The following is a 22890-nucleotide window of genomic DNA, read 5'->3' on the forward strand; positions in this document are numbered from 1 at the left end:
TATGTCATCTAGCAGTTTGGCATAGAGCTTTAGTATTATGTGCTTTTAGGACTGGACCATCCAGCAGGGCAGGGTTTGATTCCTACTTCCCTTGTTTACATAGACATTGCCCTCAGGTCACCCCCTGAGAAGGGACTGTGTACCCATTGTGTTTACATCCATTTATTCATCCACAACCCCTTTTCCCCCTTTTGCATATGGGGTGTGTGTGTGTCATTTCAACAGTGGCAATCATTTAGAGCAACAATCCTTCCTAGACAGACAAACAGACAATGCTAATAACCACAGGCTTGACTGAAATTGCCTTCTCTGTAATAGTAAGTAGGACTGTAGATACATCAGTCAGTGCATCATTTAATACCCCTATTCAGGTTAGCAGGACAAGAATAATCAAACCTATTATATAGCTACAAGGCACTTTCACTTGCCCTGATATCATTGTGACTGACAGATGAGCACACAGATGGAGCAGAAAGATCAAATCATTCCACACATTATGCTGAAACCGAGACTATGTTACAGTGTCTTTTTGTGTCATACCTGTAGAGATATGTTTGCTTGTGGCAGAATTCTAGCACCTGAGAGTTCAACGTAAGAATCTTTTCCAATAAAGTTGACTGTGATGAGCTTGTCACATTTCTGCCCCACAAATCCAGCTGTGCAACGACAAACTGGCTCATTCTGGAGAGTGATGCACTGTGCCCCATTCTGACAATCGTAGTTATCGCATGGACTCGTCTGAAGCAAAACCATTGGTGGGGGGATTTCACAGAACAGCCCACTAAAACGTTAAAAAAAGTTACTCATGAACAAATGACAACATTATTTTCTTATGTTAAGATTTAGCTGCAATTTATTTACATGTTCCTTCTTCTGTCCAAATCAAGGTTAAGTGAAAGAGAGGTTGGAATATGTTCTCCTTGTTAACCTCTGAATCTGCTTTTTAAACATGCTTAAGGAATGGGGTTAACAAAGGACAGACAATAACATGGATGTAAAGTATAGACTAGAAATGTTTCATCAGTACACATTAATTTATTTCACCAAATTCATTGAGGTTGAAGTGTTTGGCATACAGTCCAAACCTTCAAGGGTTAATTCTTTGTGAATCTGCTTTCATACTAATAGCTATAATAGTAAAGTTATCATTTGCTTTATTCCCTCTGTTGGAGATAACTTGTAATGCGACAATTAGTCGACAGTGGCACAGGAAAATAACTTTCTTGGATGGAGTAAGCCAGGGAACCTTGCTGGCTTGGCTTAGGTAGGCCCTTGGGCCGATAGCCTAGTACCTACCTATGAACCTATGCCACAAGAAGGCATATAAAAACTAAAGCACACAAAACAGAGTGTATTCTGAATATAAAAATTAGTTTTGTGCAAAATAAGAAAGACATTATTACTTTATTGTCAATTATGAATTGAAGGCTGCAGTGATAAATTCTTCACAAAGATCAGTTTATAATGCACTCACGTTTATTTATTGTGAAATAAATTGCTGTTTTTTTTTTTTAATATCACCATTCATTTTCACAATAAATAGAATGCTGAATCAGTGGCAAAAAAAAACAATCTGCAAAAAACAATACAACACAGATTGTGATAAGAATACAGCTTGACACTGCTGGGGTCACCTTTTCTGCCTCCTGAATGCAGAACAGGAGGCAACAACAGGAACTGAAAATGGAATAAGTGGCTGATTCAAGACTGGGGAAGGAGTAAGACAGGAGTGTATATTGTTACCCAAAGTATTCAACTTGTTTGCTGAATATTTCATGCAAAATACAGAGGTTTGTTCATATCTACAACCCATATGGATAGTATCACTAATAAAGTTTTTTAAATACTAACAATTCTGTCATAAGATTTCATATCTTCTGTCTCCAATGGGCAGAACTCAGCTTTATTACTCAATGAGTGATTTAACCAATGACAAACACATCAACAGCCTTTCTAGAGGAAGTTATTCATAAAATAGATTTCACAGTCCTGAATTAGTCCCTGGTTATTAAAAAAATACAAATTGAACAGTGTGTAAGCAGTAATTAAAAACAGGTACACAGTTCTGATGAATGCTATTATTGTTAAATGGCTGCAAGCATTCATTTATGTAAAACAAATGTTAAAGGGTGAAGGCAAAGAGCAATAGTTATTTACCACATTCTAAAAACGTTTCTGATCAGTTACATAAAGTGAATCATAGCAAGTAATGTGAAAGTATGCAAGGCCTACCTAAAGCCTTCAACACATAGACAGGTATAGCCATTGATAGCATCAACGCATTCTCCACCATGGCTGCATTTATTGTTTTGGCAGTCGTCAAAATTTGTTTCGCATTGTTTACCGACATACCCAGGTAAGCACTCACATCTGTGGAAAACAACAGCAAGAAAAGGTATTAAATGTTACCTTCCTCAATCATAAAATGCATTTACTTGCCTAACAGTTCAGTAGCTTTGAAAACCTGTTATTATTTATTGTGAAATAGGAAGAGCTGAAATAAGTCAAAATAAACTGAGAATGCATCTATCAGAATGTACATTATAAATAAGTGACCAACCAAAACTGGAAACCAGTACCAAATGATAAGTGTTGGGAAAAGTATTAATAGAGGTATTAGCAGTTTCTTGGCACACAGTTAAAAAGTTTAAGTAATTGTGATGAGCAAATGATGAGACATATTCTACTTATGCAATGGATTAAGATGTCTAAAGTGACTCTAGAGAAATGACAATCTCTACATAGTCTTACTCCACTGCATAGCTATTGCATTATGGGAATGAAGCACATGTGACTCCCACTGGAGGGTCTATATTTGGTGAAATGTATATGACCACACCAAATCTCTTTCACTACTGACGTGTAGACCTGCTTACAAAATTCAGCAGAAAATTTAGATGCAGAAGTGTAAATAAATAAAAAATAAATAAAAACAAACACTTTCCAAACAGTATGAAAAACTTTACTGACAGATTTCTCTGTGAAGAATGTTGCAAATCTACTACAATGACCATACATTCCGTCCCCTGATTTTGAATGGTGTCCCTGATTTTTGCCTCGTATATTTGCCGCATCCATTGTAAATTTTTTGATTTTCTGTTAAAGCACTGCTGACTTAAATTCAGTCAATAACACCAATCATTAGAGTTTCATACTTATTTAAAAAAATGCATGCTGATACAAAACGTGTTGTTCTATTAACTTTTTAAGTGAGTTAGAATAGTATTTACACATTATCCTCGGTTTTGCCCTTCCACTAATTTTGCTTTTATGCAGAATTTCTGAGCAAGCTTCTACCAACGAGTCATCACAGTAACAGATCTTCACATTATCATATTATAGTAATGAGATGAGCTTCTCCGTTACTTACATGCATAATAAATGGAAAGATTTCTGAATTTTTGTTATGAATAACAGCAGAACACATCAGAGCAAGGAACAGACACTTGGTAAGGCAAGTCAGAACAATTATGTGGTACTAGGTCAATGTTTCTTGGTATGCACTATCACAATGCACAGTGTTTTCTTCTTTTGATGATTACACACATAGTCTTTTAGCAACTGAACTCCCCTCCCCCCATGCCTAACAATATCACATTGCTGTACAGTAAACCCACTTCTGAAATTGTTGTTGCACAGGTCAGTTTACTTGTCCCATAGTGTTATTGGAATATCGTTTATTGTCTTAAGTTCCAGCCTGACATTCCTTGGAACTGTCCCCCAAAAATACCATGTTACTTTTAGCTATAACTGCAGTATATCAAGGATTACGTTTATCAGCATGTCCTCCCTGACTATTAGATATATCAAAAGTGTCTCTTCCTACACTTTAGCTATATCAGTAATCATTGTTCTAGTCCTAGGCTACCAGCTAATTTCACCAATCTGTGTTCTTCTCCAAAATTATCATATATAATAGCAATCAGTATCTAATCTCAGACTATCAGCTGTATCAACAATCAGTTCTTTTCCAGACTATCATATATATATCAGCGATCACTGCCTGCTTCCAGAGTATCAGATATATCATAGTCAATATCTCCTCCCAGGTTATCACACATCTCAACAATCAGTGTTTTCTTCCAGAATATCAGATATATCAGCAATTAGTCTCCTCAGCAATATTTAGACATATCTGCAATCAGTGTCTCCTCCCACAGTCCAGATATATCAGCAGTCACTGTCTCTTCCCACAGTATCAGATATAACTGCAATCATGGTCTCCAACCTCAGTATCAGATACATCACAATTAGTGTCTTCTCCCCCAGAGTATCACATTTATCAGCAATCAGTGTCTCCTCACAGAGTGTTACATATATCAGTGATCACTGTTTCCTCCCAGAGTATCAGACATATCACAGTGTCTCCACCCAGATTATCAGGTATATCAGTGATCAGTATCTCCTTCCAGGCAATCAGCTATACCACATTCAGTATCTCTTCACAGAGTATCAGATAGATCAGCAATATTTGTCTCCTCCCAGAGTATCGGATAGATCAGCAATCATTGTCTCCTCCCACAATATCAGCTATATCACAAAACATATCTTCCCCAGTCTGTTGCATGTATCAGTAATCAATAAGTCCTTCCTGACTATCAGATGTAACAGCAACCGTTTTCCCTGCCAGATCAGTACATCAGAGGTCATCTTTTCTCAAACTATCCACCATATAATGGACAGATGCCTGCCATCTACCCAAATCCTTAAGGTCCATGGCCCATTTACCAAGTGCTGATCCCGCTCTACCCTAACATTACCCCATGCTCCTCAGAGGTGAGTCGATTGAAGCTAAATGACACTCCTGGTATCAGTTGTTCAACAAACAAAGTACGTAGTATCAGGTTATCCAGGAAATGGAGGTAAATCACAAACAAGTGAATACTTTAACATATTTAAAAAGCATTGGGGAAAGAAATTAAATGATTTGGCATTTAAAGATATTTTTGTAGATGTAGGCGAGCTCTTTCCACCTCCTGGAGGGCTAAATCAATCCTTACCTACTTTTAAATATTATCCATACTCTGACGTTATATGACCTCAAAGGAAAGGGGAAACATGGAGTTCTTTTCTGAACACTGTGTGACCTTGATGTAGGAGGAATAACTAAGGGACAAAGAAGTGCAGCACCCACATATGTAGTACAGGGTCTCATCCTCATGCAAAATGTAATAACATTTAATTTAGTCTTTGTTTTTTGGTTGATGAACGTGTCAGCAGCTTCCAGTCACTGAAGTGTAGGTCAGGAAACTGAGCTTTGATAACTTGTCAGTGACCCCCTTACTGGAGCTTTAGTGATAACTGGTTTTCCCTTAATGTTAATGCTAAGGCCCTATGAGACATCCTATCTTCCTCTAATGCTACTGACTCCTGCCTTCTCTGCTATGTCATGGGGCAAGCTTACATAATGCAAAGGGCCTGTGTTCTATAATCTTAGACACAGTCATCATTGTGTGTGTGTATAACCAACCTGTTTGGTGGTGCTCATCAGACACCAAACAGACTATTAATGTTACAAGCACTTCACACCTAGTTATCACCTCATAAAAAAGTCTAAAATAGTCATGTGTTAGCTCTGTAGTTTAGTGTGTTCTGATAAAAAAGCATACATTGCAGCAATTTAATAATCAGCATCACTATTATGCAAAAATGCATATAAATACGTATTATTACACTTTTTTGCATAAAACTCCAGCATGCATATAATGAAATGCAGTTAAGACATCTGTGCCTCTTTACAAGGTTTTGTTATAGGTTCATTAATGTGCACTAGCTAGGTTAATGACCATAAGGGCCTTTTAAAGCCTAGCTGTGCATCCCAAATCACTGACAAGTTCTACTACCTTTGATAAGCATAAGAAGGAGCTGGGGGGGGGGGGCTATTTACAAGCTGGGGCCTAGCAAATGAACCATTCAAAGGCTGCCTGTGTCCATTAGAGACATAGGTTTCAAACCAGGGATAAATTTCACGTTCCCCATCCAATTGTCCAAGATACACTTATTGATTTAGGGAGGAACTCTGCTTCACATGGATGGGGATCCTGTTCCAGAAAATGGGTATTCTCTGGAATAAATTCCTGTCTCTCCAGCAAGTTCTATTTATACCACAGACAAGGTTTTAGTCTTTGGAATGGGTAATACTGATGCTGTTTGCTTTGCAGATGCAGGGGGTCCATCAGAGTGGGGTCTTACAATGCTTTGTATGTCAGGCATAGATCTCCCATTAACAGTCTGTGGGAGACAGAATACAGGAACAGGGTCTTGAGGTGGTCTGCATAGGACATGTTACTTTACACCCTGTATTCTTTAACTCAGAAACATCAGTGGACATTCCAATTGCTGGATCTGCCTGGTTAGGTACAGCCCAAATGGGGCATTGTACTCAATGACAGGTCTGATGAATGATGACTACAGTAGAACAGTGACTTCTTTGGACCTAGAGTTCCTCACCGCTGTAGACACTTGATGGTCAAATGTTAGATTATTGGCTATGTGTCCCCCCCAAGTCCCAGATTACTGGGTCATCTCTTAGGGATGTGTTGTCAATATGACAGATTCTAGGGGTCGATGACTTCTCGAAGGGTATTAGTATGCATTTCTTGGCATTTAGTTTTAGTCCATGGCTCTAGCACCAGTTGTTTGCCTGTATCAGCCCTTCACGGAGAACATTTTTGTCAGTCTATTGAACAAGAGCTCCAATAAAGAAAAAAGTAAAAAAGAAAAACAAAGATCATCATGATTTGTGAGTTAAGAACAGTAAAACTGCAGACTGCAACAGATTAATGTGCCAACACAAAGTTTGTGATAATAAAAATAAATTTTCTATTCCACATGTTTGGAAGTTTTGTGCTTCCTAACTAGGTAAAACAAATGAGTTACTGTACTCTTTGTAGAAGTTTATAAGGAAGCAGAAATCTAACAAAAGCATGGTACTTGGAATAGAGTTGGGGCAACTGACTACAGGAGATCATAAATAGAGTATAGGAAGGTGTACAATGCAAAATCATGTTTTTAGGTGGCTGATAATGTAGCTGTGAGTCTAACAGAGACTTATTTATTCCAGACAATCTGTTCTCCATCATGAAGTGTTTGAAATGTCTTCCTTTTAAGAACTTCACTGTCATATTATTATTGAGGAATAGTTTCTGTACCAGCTAAAAATATATTACAAAGAAGAAAAGGCAGGTAAATGGTTTATATGCAACATTTCTGGCTGCTAAAGCATAAAGTTGTAGTACTAAACATTGCCACAAGATGGAAGCAAATACTAACTTTCATGGGATTTACGCCTCACACACAAGAAAAAATGTTGTCAATGTGGACATGTTTAATAAACAAAATTATGTTTTCTGCCTTGTACTTCATCGATACCAAGTACGTTTGTAATTATTTTTCAAAAGCTATTCATTGCTAGGTGGTATTCCATGGAAAAGAAAATTGTCGTCCCTTGTGCACATATATTCCAAAATGCAACGAGCACTTTTTCTGATGCAGATGGATTATAACTTTATAGTAAATCTTCCATATGAAGCTAAAAGGAAAGTTGAGAAATCAACTATGCATTTGTAAACTCCAATTAATTTTAATAATATGATGCCTTTTATATGCTTTTTTATATTAATGAAACAAAACCTAACATAATAAACTTGTAGGAGAAATCAAAAGAAATAAAGGTCCGGATATGAAAATTCTGAATATTACAAATCCCCCTACACAACAAACCTTCTCTTACAATGACACCACATGATACTACATTATAAAGCTTAGAGCACATTTTGTCTGGCAGCTAGGTTGGCTGTCCCTGTGATACCTGAGATATGTTGAGGTGCACTTCTGAACTGTAAAATGCCCTGCACATTAGATTACTTATGAAACATAGCCTGTGGCAGGTAGCTTAACAGTTGCAACTACACAGAAGACAAGAACACCTGTATGTAGTCCTTGAAAATCTGTGACCCTCTGATAATACTCGTGTTGTCCTACAGGGCCAAGGTCTACTTAATGTGATGAACCTCAGCAGTTTGGCATATTAGACAAGGACAAATAATACTATGATGACACTGCCATTCACAGACAAGTCCAGACAGGTGCATGCTGGGAAATCTGTTTCATAAAGTATGACAATGCAGTCCACAATGGTTAAACCAGTAGCATCATCAGTAGAAGGAGGTCCCTCTGCAGAAATAACTTACTTGTGATGGCAGAAAGCTGACACAATTCAGGCATTTGTATTGCAGAACTATTTGCTGCCACATAGGTCATCTGTATCATGAGCTAGCATGCACAGTACATCAAACATTCTTGCTCTGCAGTACTGTCTAGGCCATAATAAGTGCATGTTAAGTACTGGATTTCATACCTCATATGCTAAACACTCTTCATTATGACTATGGAAACATTGAGCTTTGTATCTCATATGTTATACATGCTTATACGTACGTAGAGAACTAAAGTTGTGAGGTAAAGGATATATATATATATATATATATATATATATATATATATATATATATATATATATATATATCTGTGAGAGATGTGCAGGTGTGAGTTTTAGAAAAAGCTTCAAGAGAAGGCATTACTGAGACAGCAAGCTCTTTACCAGTGCAATGTCAACAGTAACTGTTCCATTTGCACATTCCATGTCTGTTCTTAAAGATACAGTACCGCTTACCCATTCCATGCCTATTCCCTGCAAGTCTGTACTGTTTGCAAATTCCACATCTGTGCCCTGAGAAACTGCAATGTTTTGCAGATTCCAGGACTGTTCCCTGAGTGACTGAGTACATTTTGACCACTCTGTGTCTGTTTCCGGAGTGACTTTAGCATTTGCACATTCCAGGCTTATTACCTGAGACTCTATGGAGCTGGTTTATATTACACTTTAAACTGCAGCTGCTATGCACAACAAGTCCAAAACCAGCACAAAATCCTTCCTTTGGTTATACCTCTGAACTATTAGATATTTTGCAGAGTGCTCCAATGTCATGCTACAACAGGGATTCTGTCCACTGTTCCACTTGTACTGCATATGTTTCCAATTTATTGGCTTGTTTTAGATTCAACAAGATACCAACTCAATCAAAGGGAAAAAGGGCAGATGCAATAAGATGTTTCCTCCCACTGAGACATGTTCAAAAATGGTACTGCAGGTTAGCTGAAGTACAGCAGTACTAAAAACACATTTGATTGATGAGTGCTGGTGATCCGTTTAATTTATTTTGTTATTCAGAAGAATGCTGCTAAAGGAGAACCTGGGTTAATGCTTATTGGGATTACTTTCTGATGTTGCTGATGAGGGAGCATAGTTTGCATTACTTGTTGGAAGAAAACTGAAGTGGCTGCCATTGTCAGGTTTGCCAGACATCTGTAGCTTGTGTGAAAGCTTACTGAAATACTTTATGATACATAAATGAATATTCAAAAATTACAAAATTCTGAACTGATACACGTATGTGTGTGTGCGTATATTAAACACCAGTATGCTATCAATCAAATTCTGAGAAGACTGACATTATTAAGATATTATTTATATATTATATTAGTCACACAGTTGGGATTAGTACGGAAATATCTACATATAAAACAATTGTGTTTGTTGTTTGATATGAAAGCAAAAGTAATAACAAAATGTAGTATATTTTACTCTTTTCGCAAATATTAGGTGAATAACTTGTTTACATGAGTGACTACAGAAAACTGAAATGAATAAATGATTTGTTCCATATGAGCAAACTGCAATGAAGCCAATGGAAATGAAATAAAGGCGTGATAATTCTTGTGCCATGGGCAGTCATTTTCTGTGACAGGATTTTTTTTTCATGATGAGGCAGCTATTAGATATATACATACATATTTTATTATGCTATTTGCATGTGCATGTAAAACTCTTAACTCGTTTGCTCAACAACTGTGGACAAAGGCCCAAAATTAGGGACAATTTTTAAATATAATTCTAATTTACTTAAAAGTTAATATAACAACAGGTTTTACATCAGCTTACATTTTCTAAACAATAACAAATATGAAAATCTAATGTCTGGCGTTATTGACTAACCAGTCAGTATCTACCAGAAAATTAACAATTTTACAAGGGAAATGTAGAAAATATTATGTAAAATCTGAGATATTCTGCTAAACTCTGGACAGTTGTGAGGTAAGCTTTGCATCTATATAAATGAAGTAAGATGATCAAACTTACAGACTGAGTGAATGAGTCAACAATGGCCACTCTCACCCCTCTTCTTGGTTGGCTCCCTGCAGCACCGAGGCTTACAAGTCACATTAATGTTACTGTCACCTCAATCACAGTGTTGTATTCAAAATGGAATTTTGTCAGTAAACCTAAGTGATCTTGAGTGCACTTAGGGAGATGGAATGTACAATGAAGACAAAACAAACATTTTGAAAGGAAAGGTGTACATGATCTATAATGTGCAAGTCCATGTGTCTAGCAGTAGAGGGACAAATTACGTGTTCGCTGTAAATGAAGTCATTTGTCAACTTATCTTTGGCTGTAGCTGAATATACCTATGAAAATAGCATTTTAGATTAATCTCATCAGCTTTCTGTTCAACAAATACATATCAAGAAGCTGAGTGTTTATTAATGTACTTTGAAGCAGGGTTTAAGTCTGTCATGCCAAAAAGCCATTAATGTAGCAGAGTACACCTGTTGCAGGGTCATTCAGTGGAATATTTCTGCAGTCCAGCTAGATGAGCCCCTCTATATAACACACAGTTGCCTGGGCCTGATTGTAACTGACACTGCATCTGGGCACAGCTGCAACTCCTATCGTGTCCCTGGCATGGGGACACCGCGTCAGATATCTTGTATACATTCAGCTGTAAGCAGTACAACAGTATTAAGTACTATCTGGGACAGAACACTAAGTGTTATCAGCATCTCTCCCAGTGTGCCCAAGACAGGATAGTGAAGGGACTGGATAACTCCCAAAGGTCTCTGATTCTTCATAGGTTCACAGGTAGGTACTAGGCTATCAGCCCTGGGGCCTATACAAGCCTAGGCAAAAAGGTACCCTGGCTTTTGCCACCCAAGAAAATTATTTTCCTGTGCCTCTGTTAAGCAGAGCCACAGAAGTGATCCACAGGGTGAATGTCCTATTTCCCATACAATCATCAGGACTTTTCTTGAAGAATGCTAATGAGGATCTTTGTTTGATATAGATAGGTAGTTTGTTCCAGAGTATGGGAAGTCTCTGGGACAGGAATCTATCCCTCCAGCATATTCTGTTTATTCTAGTGACAAGGTTTAGGTCCCTAGAGCGTGTAGCTCGGAGGGATTGGGATTTCTTTAAGTGGAGCATGTTCAACAGCTCTGGGTTTGACATAGCTTTGTATGTTAGGCAGAGATCACCTCTGAGTAGGCGATATGTGATGGCATAAAGCTGGAGTTTTTTGAGATGGTCTGCGTAGGGCATCTGTTTGAGGCCAATAATCCTCTTTGTGAGGTATTTCTGTGGCCTTTCCAGTTGTTGTAGATGTCTTGTGAAGTACATACCAAAACAGGCATTGTACTCTATAATGGGTCTAATGAGGGGAACAATGACCTCTTTTTTCTGGATGACAAACCTTTTGTCATGAGGTGTGCCACATAAAAGGATTTCCTGACCACTGTGGTGATGTGATTATCAAAGGAGACACTGCTGTCCACCTGTGTCCCAAGGTCTCTTATACAGTATGGGCACTACGGAGTTTCTTTGGATTATATCAGACATGCAGTTAGAAACAGGGTGGTATATGTGTACTTTGGATGTTTCTGCATTATATATCAACATCCCCTACTGGGCAGGTTTAGATACCTTAGAATACTGGTTAGTCAAGTCTGAATTATATCCACCTGGTTTCAATACATTTTTGCTCTGTTTGGCTGAGCATGTATTAACCAAAAATGTTATACATTATGGGAACAACTGTTATTTACAGACTAAAGGCACTGCAATGGGGGCCTCGTTTGCTCTGATCTATGCTGATCTCTTTATGGCTTACATCAAGGAACAGATTATTTATGATAGAGCCCATAATATATATATATATATATATATATATATATATATATATATATATATATGGATGAGACTGACATATGGAGGAGATATCTGGATGATTGCTGGTTGGTACGGAGGTCTGACATTATATACCTCAAGGAGTTTGTCACATATTTGAATGAGAACAAATGGGGCAATCAGTTTACGATTACATTTGACACCGATAAAATCACTTTTTTGGATGTACTAGTAACTATGAATGCAGACCATACACTGACATCTGAGGTCTATCGGAAATACCCAAAGTACAACTCCTTGCTTCATGCTTCCAGCTTTCATCCTCCCCATATATGCAGAAATATTCCAGAGTCGCAATTTTTATGCCTGAAGCGGATCTGTTCTGATGCTGAGACGTATCATACATATGAGTCTGATTTGGTTAAAAGGTTCAGCGATCGAGGGTACAAGAAAGGGGACATCGCTCAAGGCAGACATTGGGCTGCAAATCAGGATAGAGATACCCTACTCCAATACAGGGACAAAAAATAAAGTAATAATTCCCAAATCAGATTGGTGACCACTTATGGGAGAAACACGGATGTCCTCACCAACAGTGTCCGCAGACATTGGAATATCCTATTGGCTGATACCAAGCTCAGTACACTGGTAGATGATACATGTCATTTTTCCTTTAGAAGAGGTAAGAACATTGGTTCATTTTTGAATCATTATAAACTAGTGAATAGATATGATAACAGCTCTAAACAAATAACTTTGGGAGGTGGGCGCTTGCAGGGATGTTTTCTATGTGGTTACTGCATCCATTGTAAGAATATGTCTAAGATGAAAGAATTTACTAGTAAAAATATTGGACAAGTGTTTTCTATAAAGTTTTTTGCCAATTGCCAGTCTGAATGGGTGATTTCCATGGCCTCCTGTAACTGTTCAGCCTTCTATGTGGGACAAACATCCAGGTGTGTCAAATTCAGAATATCAGAACACTTCAGTGATATTAAAACTGGTAAACAAACAAGTGCACTTTATAAAAATATACAAAAACACCCCAAAGCCACATTCAGATTTACAGTGATTGATGGAATACAGGGAAACAGAAATAACAAATCAGGATGGCATCAGTTATTAAATAATATGGAGGAAAAATGGATTATTAAATTGGATGCCCTGTTTCCCCCAGGCTTGAATGAATATCTCTAATGAAGGATGCAATTTACCCCAGTTCACTTCAGGTGGTGCTATACTATATATATATATATATATATATATATATATATATATATACTTGTATGCTCATTTAATTTAATGCACTGAAGAAGGCTTGACAGCCGAAACCGGGTTGCTTGCTTTATTCTTGGCTAAATGTCTTCCCAATAAATTATCTTGTGTTTGTCACTGTTTGCTGGCTCTACAGTTTTTTTGTACAACCCAATATCCTAATAATGGGTGATTTCAACTACCCCACTATTAACTGGGAAATCTACTCGTGTACCAATTCTTTTGCTCAACGTTTTCTGGAATTCATAAATTCCAACGCCTTGGATCAACTTATCCACACCCCCATCAGGGGCAGCAATTTCCTAGACCTGGTCATCACCAACATGGGCGACCAGTGTTCCACACCAGAGGTCAATTCCTCGTTGGTCAGATCTGACCACAAGCTAATCACCCCATGACATCCACATCCCACCTCAACCCCAATTAGGGAAACAACCGTATAAAATTTCTCCAAAGCCAACTTCACACTTCTTAAGACAGAAGTGGCAAACTTCACGACACCCATGCAGATGGACAATAGAGGTACGACTGCTGAATCCTACACAAATGCACTTTATAAGCACTTACATGAGTGCATGGATCATGCTATCCCTAACAGAACCAAGATGCTATCCTCCAAAAAAACGAAGCCAATCTGGTGGTCTTCTGCCATAAATAAACTCTACAACAGAAGAAAGAAACTGTTGCAAAAAGAGTAAAATCCCATGATTGGAGGAACTCCCTGGTCAGCCTCAGTAAGAAGCTGAGATCGCTCATAAAATCCTCCAAAGCTAGTTATGAAAACAAAACTGCCACTGATTCTAAAGACAACAACAAAGCATTCTTTAGCTATGTCAAGAATATCAATGGCAATACTCAGATCTGCTCTGAGGTGCAGCACAATGGCACTAAATATACAGAACCAACTGATATTACCAACATCCTGGCAGATAGGTTCAGTGCTAACTTTACCTCCTTCTCACCCACTAAAGGGCCCAAAGTTTCTGTAATCATGGCTGCACAGGTAAAACCTCATTCTCCAAAGCCAAGAGCACAGCATCAATGGGACCTGAGAACATCCCAGGCTGCCTTCTACATGAACTACAGAATGAACTGGCACCCCACCTAAGTACCATGTTCAGTCATAGCCTCATCTCAGGCTTTGTGCCCACTGAATGGTGCACCACGACGGTTATCCCACTCCATAAAGGGGGAGCCACGACAGACCCCAGGAACTACCGCCCTATTAGCCTGACAAGCCTGGTCTTCAAGGCCATGGAACGTATCATCATGGAACTCATAAACAAAGACATTGGAGATCTCCAAACTGTGGACCCCACACAGTTAGGGTTTGTAAAAGGTAGATTATGTCTCCGAAACCTGTTAGATGTCTTTGAAGCAGTCACCAAAGCCATAGATGAGAGTAAGGTGGTTCACACAGTCTATCTAGATCTCGCCAAGGAGTTAGACACAATCCCCCACTCTGGAATTATAGATAAACTCACTAAACTAGGTATAAATCCATATGTCACAAGATGGGTTGCCAACTGGCTTACTGACAGAAGCCACACTGTGAAAGTAGCAGACTCCCAATCACACTTCAGACCAGTGACAAGTGGAGTACCACAGGGTTCAGTCCTGGGTCCTCTCCTGTTTGGTATCTACTTCTCTGAAGTAGAGGCTAACACAAAAGGTCTTTGGCTAACTAAGTTCACAGATGACTGCAAACTAGGAGCCATAGTCGAAACTCCTAATGATGTGGACATCCTACAAAAGGGCCTCACTGAGACAGATGCCTGGTGTCAAAGCCATGGCCTCAAGCTCAATGCCAAAAAGTGCATTGTCATCCCCTTTGGTAAAAACTCTGTATCCATGAATTACCACATAGGTGGTAGTCTACTTAACACTGAAAGTGCTGGCTCTACAGTTTTTTTGGATTGTGATTTGATTTTGGAGCCGTGCAGCTACCATACTTGCAGGGGCCTGCTCTTCTTGATGTTGGGTTGTACACTAATATTTTCCAGTGGATCAAGAAAAGAGGAGTGGGAATCCTGGAGCATGGGGGGGGGGGGGGTCTGTAGCAAGCTACAGTCTGGATTGTGGTCTTGCCCAGAATTAGGTGAACTTGGATAATCTCGGATGCATTATGCTGAGCAACTAGCTTGGAGGTGTGGATATCCTTAATGAATATGGACACACCTCTGCCTTTAGTGTTTCGGTCCAGGTTAGATGGCCGAAAGGTGTGGTATGAATTATATATAGCCTGGTAAGGCAGGGGTGCTTTCTAGAGCTTTGAACCAGGTCTCTGTCACTGCACAGATGTTGATGTTCTCCATTTTAAGGAGTACGTCCAGTGAATGCATTTTGAGGTTTAGACTTCTAGCATTGAGTGGTATTACCCTTAGATTTTGCTTGCTTGTACCTGTTAGAGTGGTGAATGTGTCATTGGAACCTTGCCTAAAAGAAGCACTATAGGGGTGGCAAGAGCCTTTGTCAGTATCCTGAATCACAAGGGCGACAGGTGGAGGCCATCTCTGGCAAAGCATCATGGTCTGTCGATCATGTCATCCCAGGCAGACAGATACTGGATTCCCTTAGAATGACACCAGAAGCTTAGCCAATTGTTGAAGTCAATCATTTTGTCCTTGTACTTGTATAATTTTGGGTGATGGCAGGATGCTACTTAGGGCTAGGGGTCACACCTGCCTGGGCTACCAGATCGGAGAGTTCCTCCATGTCTCTTTTCATGTAGTCCAGGGAGGTATGTCTCAGGTCATTCACACCATCATGGACAATGACATACTCATATTTGTGCTTGTTGTGGAATGACCTGAGTGCATGCATTATGTGGCGGATCCTGGCACCCGACAGGCAGCTGACAGTAACTTTCTCCTTGTTTAGCTTGGCGAGTGGAACATCAGTGTGCCTGACTATAGAGTCACCTATGACTAGAATGTTGTGTATGTTATGCCTTATGGGCTGTAGTTGAGTGGCACACTGAGTTTGTGGGCTATGTGTCATTTGGGTTGTGTTGAGGGGTGCAGGTTGCTTGCATTTCTGCTTTGGATGTCTCGGTTGTTTGGGGAGATTTTTATTGAGAGCATCCGTGAATGTAGGCATGTGTTTTGTGCTTCTATGTGTGTGTTTTGGTGGTGTAGGTTTTGACGGACTACGTGATGAGTGTGGTGTGGTGAAAGTGTTTACCTTCTCCTCTTTACTGTGTAGTCCAGTCTTCGGTGAAGAGAGCTTTGCTTCCAGTTTGACTATATAAGTGCATCTCTCACAGGTTGTAGTGTTGGGTGGTAGGAGGAGAGGGTTGTCTGTGTACATGAGGCAATTGCTGGATTGCCCCAAGATGCCCAGATTCATCAAGTAGACAGGAGAAAACACCAGGAGCTGACCTTTAGACATGCCTGGATAGGTGCTTATTTATTAAGTACTAAAAACTATTTTCCTCTAGACAAGTGAGGAAATTTGAGTGCTGTAGTAATTTGTAGCTTATTTAGTGCTTATAACTAGATCTGAACAAGTGTTGAGCTCAAATAAACAGATTTGCATGCTAAAACTAAAAAGCTGGCTAGTTGCAAGGGAAAATTTGAAGAGCAGACTTTATGGCACCAGAAATAACTTAACCCTAGTTAAGCGGTGGGGGGATCAGGAGCTTACAAACTGTCCTGGATACAGCAAATCCGTATCTGGGCTAGACTTGTTAAAGGAAAGGGGGGAAACAAGCCTAGATTTTTTTTTTTTCACTAAAGTGGAAATGGAGAAAGCTGGAACAGAAGTTAATTCAAGGTTAAGAGTGGGTTGGCCTTCACAAATGTTCTCTATTAGATTGAATGAACACTAGACTGGGAGGAGTGTCACAGATCAAATATACAGTATGGGCGGGCAACTGCAAAGCCACCAAGTATAAGAACACCACAACAATAGGGAGGGGGAGGGGGAAACTATTACAGCTACTAGCTGTAGCCACTAAATGAAAGTTTTAAACAGATCAAGGAGCAAGCAGACTCTAGAGAATGTTTTAACTGCAAACAGACTAGACTAGAACGTAGAAAGCTCAAAAATTCAAAAATACACAGAAAAGCATGGATAAAGCACTCACAAATATAAAGTACAACTCTCAGTATGAAAAAGCAGTTTACAGTTAAGTAATTCAGTAAACATGCAATTAGAGTAATGAAACAGTATCTAGCAATGAAAAATACAGTTAAAACAGTATAAAACACTACATAAATGCAGTGAAACAGTAAAAAAAAGCTTTATAACAGTGCAAAATGTAGTAGATTAACTGTATAGCACAATTATAAGCTTTACAGCAGTGCAATTCAATGAAATAAGTGTAAGAAATAACTTATCCTGCTCTTGGAATTTTAAGGAATTTCTGCTTAGTTTCAGTAATGAGTTACCGTCCCCAGTCTGATAAATACAAGCACAACCATTTCCAGACACAGGGTTTATATACTAGTAAGGATGGAAGAGTTAGAAGATCAAATTACTACTCTGCCCTATTAGTCCCTGCTATTACCCCATTACTCATACTACAGAAGGTCAGGAAACCCTGTTACTCTCAATAATAATGAAGACAGACTATCAGCAGAAAATGTCTGCCAGAAACACAGGAAATTCAACAAACAAAACTACCAGGCCTAGACAACAACAGGCCTCTATCAAGATTATGCCACCTGAGCAGAACACAGAAACCTCACTTTAAATGTATAGAAAGAGCACTCAAAAAGAGAAAATACAAGTCTCAGTATGAAAAAGGTGTTTACAATTTAATAATTAAATAAAAATGCAATTATAGTAATGCACACTATTACAGATACTAGCTGTAGCCACTAAATGAGCGTTTTAAACAGATCAACGAGCAAGCAGACTCTAGAGAATGCTTTTAACTGCAAACAGACTAGACTAGAACACAGAAACCTCAAAAAAATAAAAAAATGCACAGAAAAGCACGGATAGAGTACTCACAAACAGAAAATATAACTCACAGTATAAAAAAGCAGTTTACAGTTAAGTAATTCAGTAAACATGCAATTAGAGTAATGAAACAGTATCTAGCATTGAAAAATGCAATTAAAACAGTACATAAATGCAGTGAAACAGTAATAAAAAACTTTATAACAATGCAAAATGTAGTAGATAAACTGTATAGCACAATTATAAGCATTACAGAAGTGCAATTCAAAGTGTAAGAAATAACTTATACTACTCTTGGAATCTTAAGGAATTTCTGCTTAGTTTCAGTAATGAATTACCATCCACAGCCTGATAAATACAAGCCCTGTCCCTTGTAAAACATTTGATTTTCTGGTTAATCATTAAGGACTATAGTTGATAATGCCAGATATTACAGTGTCATATTTACATTAATTAATATTATCTCTGGCACTGTCAAATTATAGTATGCCATATTTCTACAATGAGTGGAAAATAGCATACATTGTTTTCTTATTTATAAAGGAGGTTAGAAGAATTACTTGGATAGTTATAATCTGGACCAAACATCAATCATTGGTAAATGCTTCGAAAGATGACAGCTGCAGTTGATTACATATGTGCAGATGACTAGAAGACTCGGACTGTTACAGATGAAATTGGACATGTCTATCAGTTTGTAGCACTTTTATCAAGCTCTGAATGATCAAAGAAAAACTAGGGAAACAAGTTTGCTATACCACTGTGAGAATGATAACAGAATATAAACTGATCTTTTACTATTTGTTTACTATAGTCATAAGGGCTTCAGAACTTTTCCAGAGACACTACACCAAGAGGGTTTACACCATTAGGATTTTCTCATACAGTGAAAGACTAAAATGCTTTAATCTATACAGTGTTTTGTGTAGGATCCTAAGGAGCAAATTATGTATTGCTATAACTGTAATTATGAATACTAATTTTACAACTGAAATAGGCCTTTCCATTCAGACACCTTTTCCTAAAGTCAGGGAGAGAGGTCTTTTATTTGTGATTGAGCATAATAAAATCAGTTGGAGTGATAGGTACATTACTGACTTATTTCCTAAATATTTGAACAAGTTACCTTTTACACTCTTAATGTCCTAAAATGCCCATCCAACTACTAATACAAAGGCACAACAATACTTATTTTTTGAGAAACAGCTTTTTGATGCAGAACCTGCTATTCCTTTAACTTTTTGAAGAGAATTAGAGAAGTATTTAAACTGGTTTTGGGCCTTTGTCTTTCCACTATTTTGGGATTTTTCCAAATTTTTCAGCAAGGCAAATGAGAGCTATGGCAAGGGGCACAATCTTTGCTTTTCTGCACATCCAGTCAATGTCTTCACTTCTGTATAGTAAGGCTCACAACCTAATTTCAGTGTGACTCTGCATAAAGACATTGTTGTGACACTTACATTAGTTTCAATAATGTTCTGTTCAAACGGTTGTTACAGATGAGCCTTGGTAAGGAGGTACACAGAAAATGTCACAGAACTCACAGTTTAGCTTCAGCAGAGATAAGTTGAAGGAATAGCACATAGCATAACTTGTCCTGCTTAGGCATTGCCACAGAGTTCAGAGGTCAGACTCAGCACAGCTTCGTCAGCACCCTAACACTGTACAGACAAATTCTCTCACTAGTGTTCTGTTGAAGAGTAAGCAATGATGTCACCGATCAGTCTCACTATGGTGCTGCTCAGATAATGGCACGGACCTTATACAGCTGTATTATAACAGGTGCAGTGCAGTGCATTACTTGTATGCCTGTCAGCTATTATCTAGGCCTACTACTAGCAAGCTCCCGGCCAATTCCTGTTTAACCACGCTCATTTTGATGCACAGTTTCAGGCAAGGTATGTCATATACCATTAGTGAACAGCTATCTCTTTCTCCTTAACCCCAGCAGCCCAAACAGAGATCTATCTATCTGTCTTTGACTACGTCTTCCCATTATTCTGCTGCCTATGTGCTGGTCAGTTAGAATTAACTCTGATTTTCTTGACTGAATTTGATAATAGCACACTTAGGATTTTCACCTTAGATACTGTAAAGCTGAACAGTCCATTTTCCCTGGGAACCACAATGGACTATCTCTACAGAAATCTTGTCACCTTACTCAAGATTTATTTACTTTCTACTATAGCCTGTCTACTTTGATTCAGGGAACCATATAGGAAACATTACATCTATACCACCTATAAACTCTTACTTCACATGTATTACAGCTTAACCTTTACACCAACAGCTTTCAGCAAACCTGTTCTACAAACCACACCAACAAGAATATGTTTTGATATTTTATTGAAACGTTTCAGCCTTAGTCAATATCCCACATAAAATATTCATTAGCATTTGTGCTGCATTCCATTAATGCTCTTTGCAGTTTTCTTGACATTTACAGTTGCACAGACATAAAGCAGATGGTATATATTCTACTGCATGGTTCCTGCCACTCATGTCAGGCTCACCCTGCTTCCACCCAGGAAGGGACAGCAGTTACTGGAGCACTGCAATGCAATGCAATGTTATGATATCTATAATTCAAAGCAAAAGCCATCATTACTTTACCTATACACTACATTCCCTGGTTCACAAACGCACTCTCAGCAATGCTACTGTAGACATTTATTTTCTTTTAAAATAATTAAGATTTCATATTTTAACTAAATATATGCAATGCAATTAGTATGTTTGAATATTATGATGTGAAAAATAGCTATTATTACAGTTACTAAAGCTGGCAACAGTGGAATTAGAAAAATAATTACTTAAAATGACAACCACATTTTGTGTCATAATCTTTTAGAATTGTAAGGCTAACACGTCCTAAGGAATTCTCAAAATGATGCCTGGCAGGTACAAGGGTAGGTAACAAAAAGGAGAGACTACTGAAACCTAAGATCAAAATATTTTTATTCAGTTTCTATCTCTTAATATACTCTGATAAATACAAACACATTAGTAACACTGATTAATAAAGGACTGTGTTACTAAATAAAACTGCTCAACACTTCTCACGTCTGATGTTTTATAAGGAGGGTACAAACAACAGTGCTTACAAGATAATATGCTGTGAAGGACTGGGCTTATGCAGACAACATTCATTATGAGTCAGAATGTCACATGTTCAACTGATACAAATGGAGGAACAAGGAAAACTAATTCAGGATTTGGCAGCGTATTGCTTCATATGACAGAAACTCCATTCCTCTTATTTGTCATGTTTTGTTATTTCAGGAAACATATCTGTTTTATATAAAATAATACATCAACAAAGGATTGTTTCTACCATTTAACAAGTGCAGATAGTGTGTGTGTGTGTGTGTGTGCATGTGTGTGTGTGTGTGTGTGTGTGTGTGTGTGTGTGTGTGTGTGTGTGTGTCTATGTATACTATATCTCTATCTATCTATCTATGGAGAAAGAAAGAGAGAGAGATGGGGGACAGGGATATATTGCATGTACCTTTGTATGCAATACTAGACAGCAAAACCAGTTGTTTTAGAAAAAGAATGCTAAATATGTAAGTGCAGCATGAAAAATATGGTAAACAGAAGCATTAGCCTATACTACCAGGCACACACATCGTTTCATCACTCCATATTCTGGTTATAACAAAAAATTTACTTGAAGTCAATAATATCCATATGTAAATATTGTCTTCCATTTTATTTGAACTTTCCTTTGAAAATTGTATTCTTATTTTCATAGTTAAGAGAAAATAAAACTAAATTTAGTATGTGAAGCAGCAGGAACCTGACTTAACAGTCAAACATTTTGCACATAATATATTCTTGTGAATAATAACTATTGAACTATAATCTCTAATTCACTTTTTCTTTGTGATGCCATTTAGAGTGTGGTGCTATACTTTCATTTACGACCGGCTGCTATGGAGAAAGATGAAGGATAAGCCCATCCTATTCCACATGAACTATCATAGGGGAAGAAGGTGTGTTACTGTACTCTAGTTTCCCACATAATATAATGCAAACAGGAAACATGGTGCCACAGTCCACTTATTTGTGCAATACAATGGGGAAAGAAGTGTGAAATCCTTCTTCCCTCCCCATACATTAAAATGGGAAGAGGAAATGTATGGGCCTAACCACATGCTTCATCTAGAGCTGCAATGATTCCAACACATTTGCAATAATGGTTTATTCTTAAGTTAACTTATAACCAAAATTGCATCCGAAATTTTTGCTTTTCCTTGCAGAAAATATTGACAATTGATTGATCTCCATTTGCAGCTATAATAAACATTTTATGAATAACATTTATGCCATTTAATATTAAAGAATATAAAAAAACAATGAAATGATGGTGTTTTATTTATTTTTTGGGTAAAAATGGTGTCATTTTACAGTGAAGATGGTGCATTTAAATGTGTACGATGAAGTCAAAAAGGAATAACCGACACATAGTTAATTATATCTTTACCTATTTGATATGAAATATATTTTATATAAAATTACAACAGAAAGTGTCGGTTGCATATCATGGTACACGACTTGTATGACTTTATCCTTCATTTCAGAGATCACAGATAAAGACAATGAGCATGACGTACTTAAATGCTTATCAGATTGAGGGGGGCACGGAATGCTGGAGCTGGCACTGATTTACCACTGTGGGC

General features: G+C 38.0%; 1 protein-coding gene across 2 annotated transcripts in view; it reads right to left on the reverse strand.

Annotated features, from left to right (window-relative positions):
* Positions 1-22890, reverse strand: part of LOC122800048 (slit homolog 3 protein-like) — a 2083326-nt gene that overhangs the window by 58270 nt on the left and 2002166 nt on the right. For both annotated transcript variants that reach the window (XM_044069531.1, XM_044069532.1), the window contains 2 exons: positions 2233-2370; positions 541-781 (listed from right to left, as the gene is read on the reverse strand). In XM_044069531.1, the coding sequence (XP_043925466.1) occupies positions 541-781; positions 2233-2370 (379 nt within the window). The remainder of the gene's footprint in view (positions 1-540; positions 782-2232; positions 2371-22890) is intronic.

This window comes from Protopterus annectens, chromosome 4.part0, assembly GCF_019279795.1.
Source record: "Protopterus annectens isolate FY-2018-M chromosome 4.part0, PAN1.0, whole genome shotgun sequence".
NCBI lineage: Eukaryota > Metazoa > Chordata > Ceratodontiformes > Protopteridae > Protopterus > Protopterus annectens.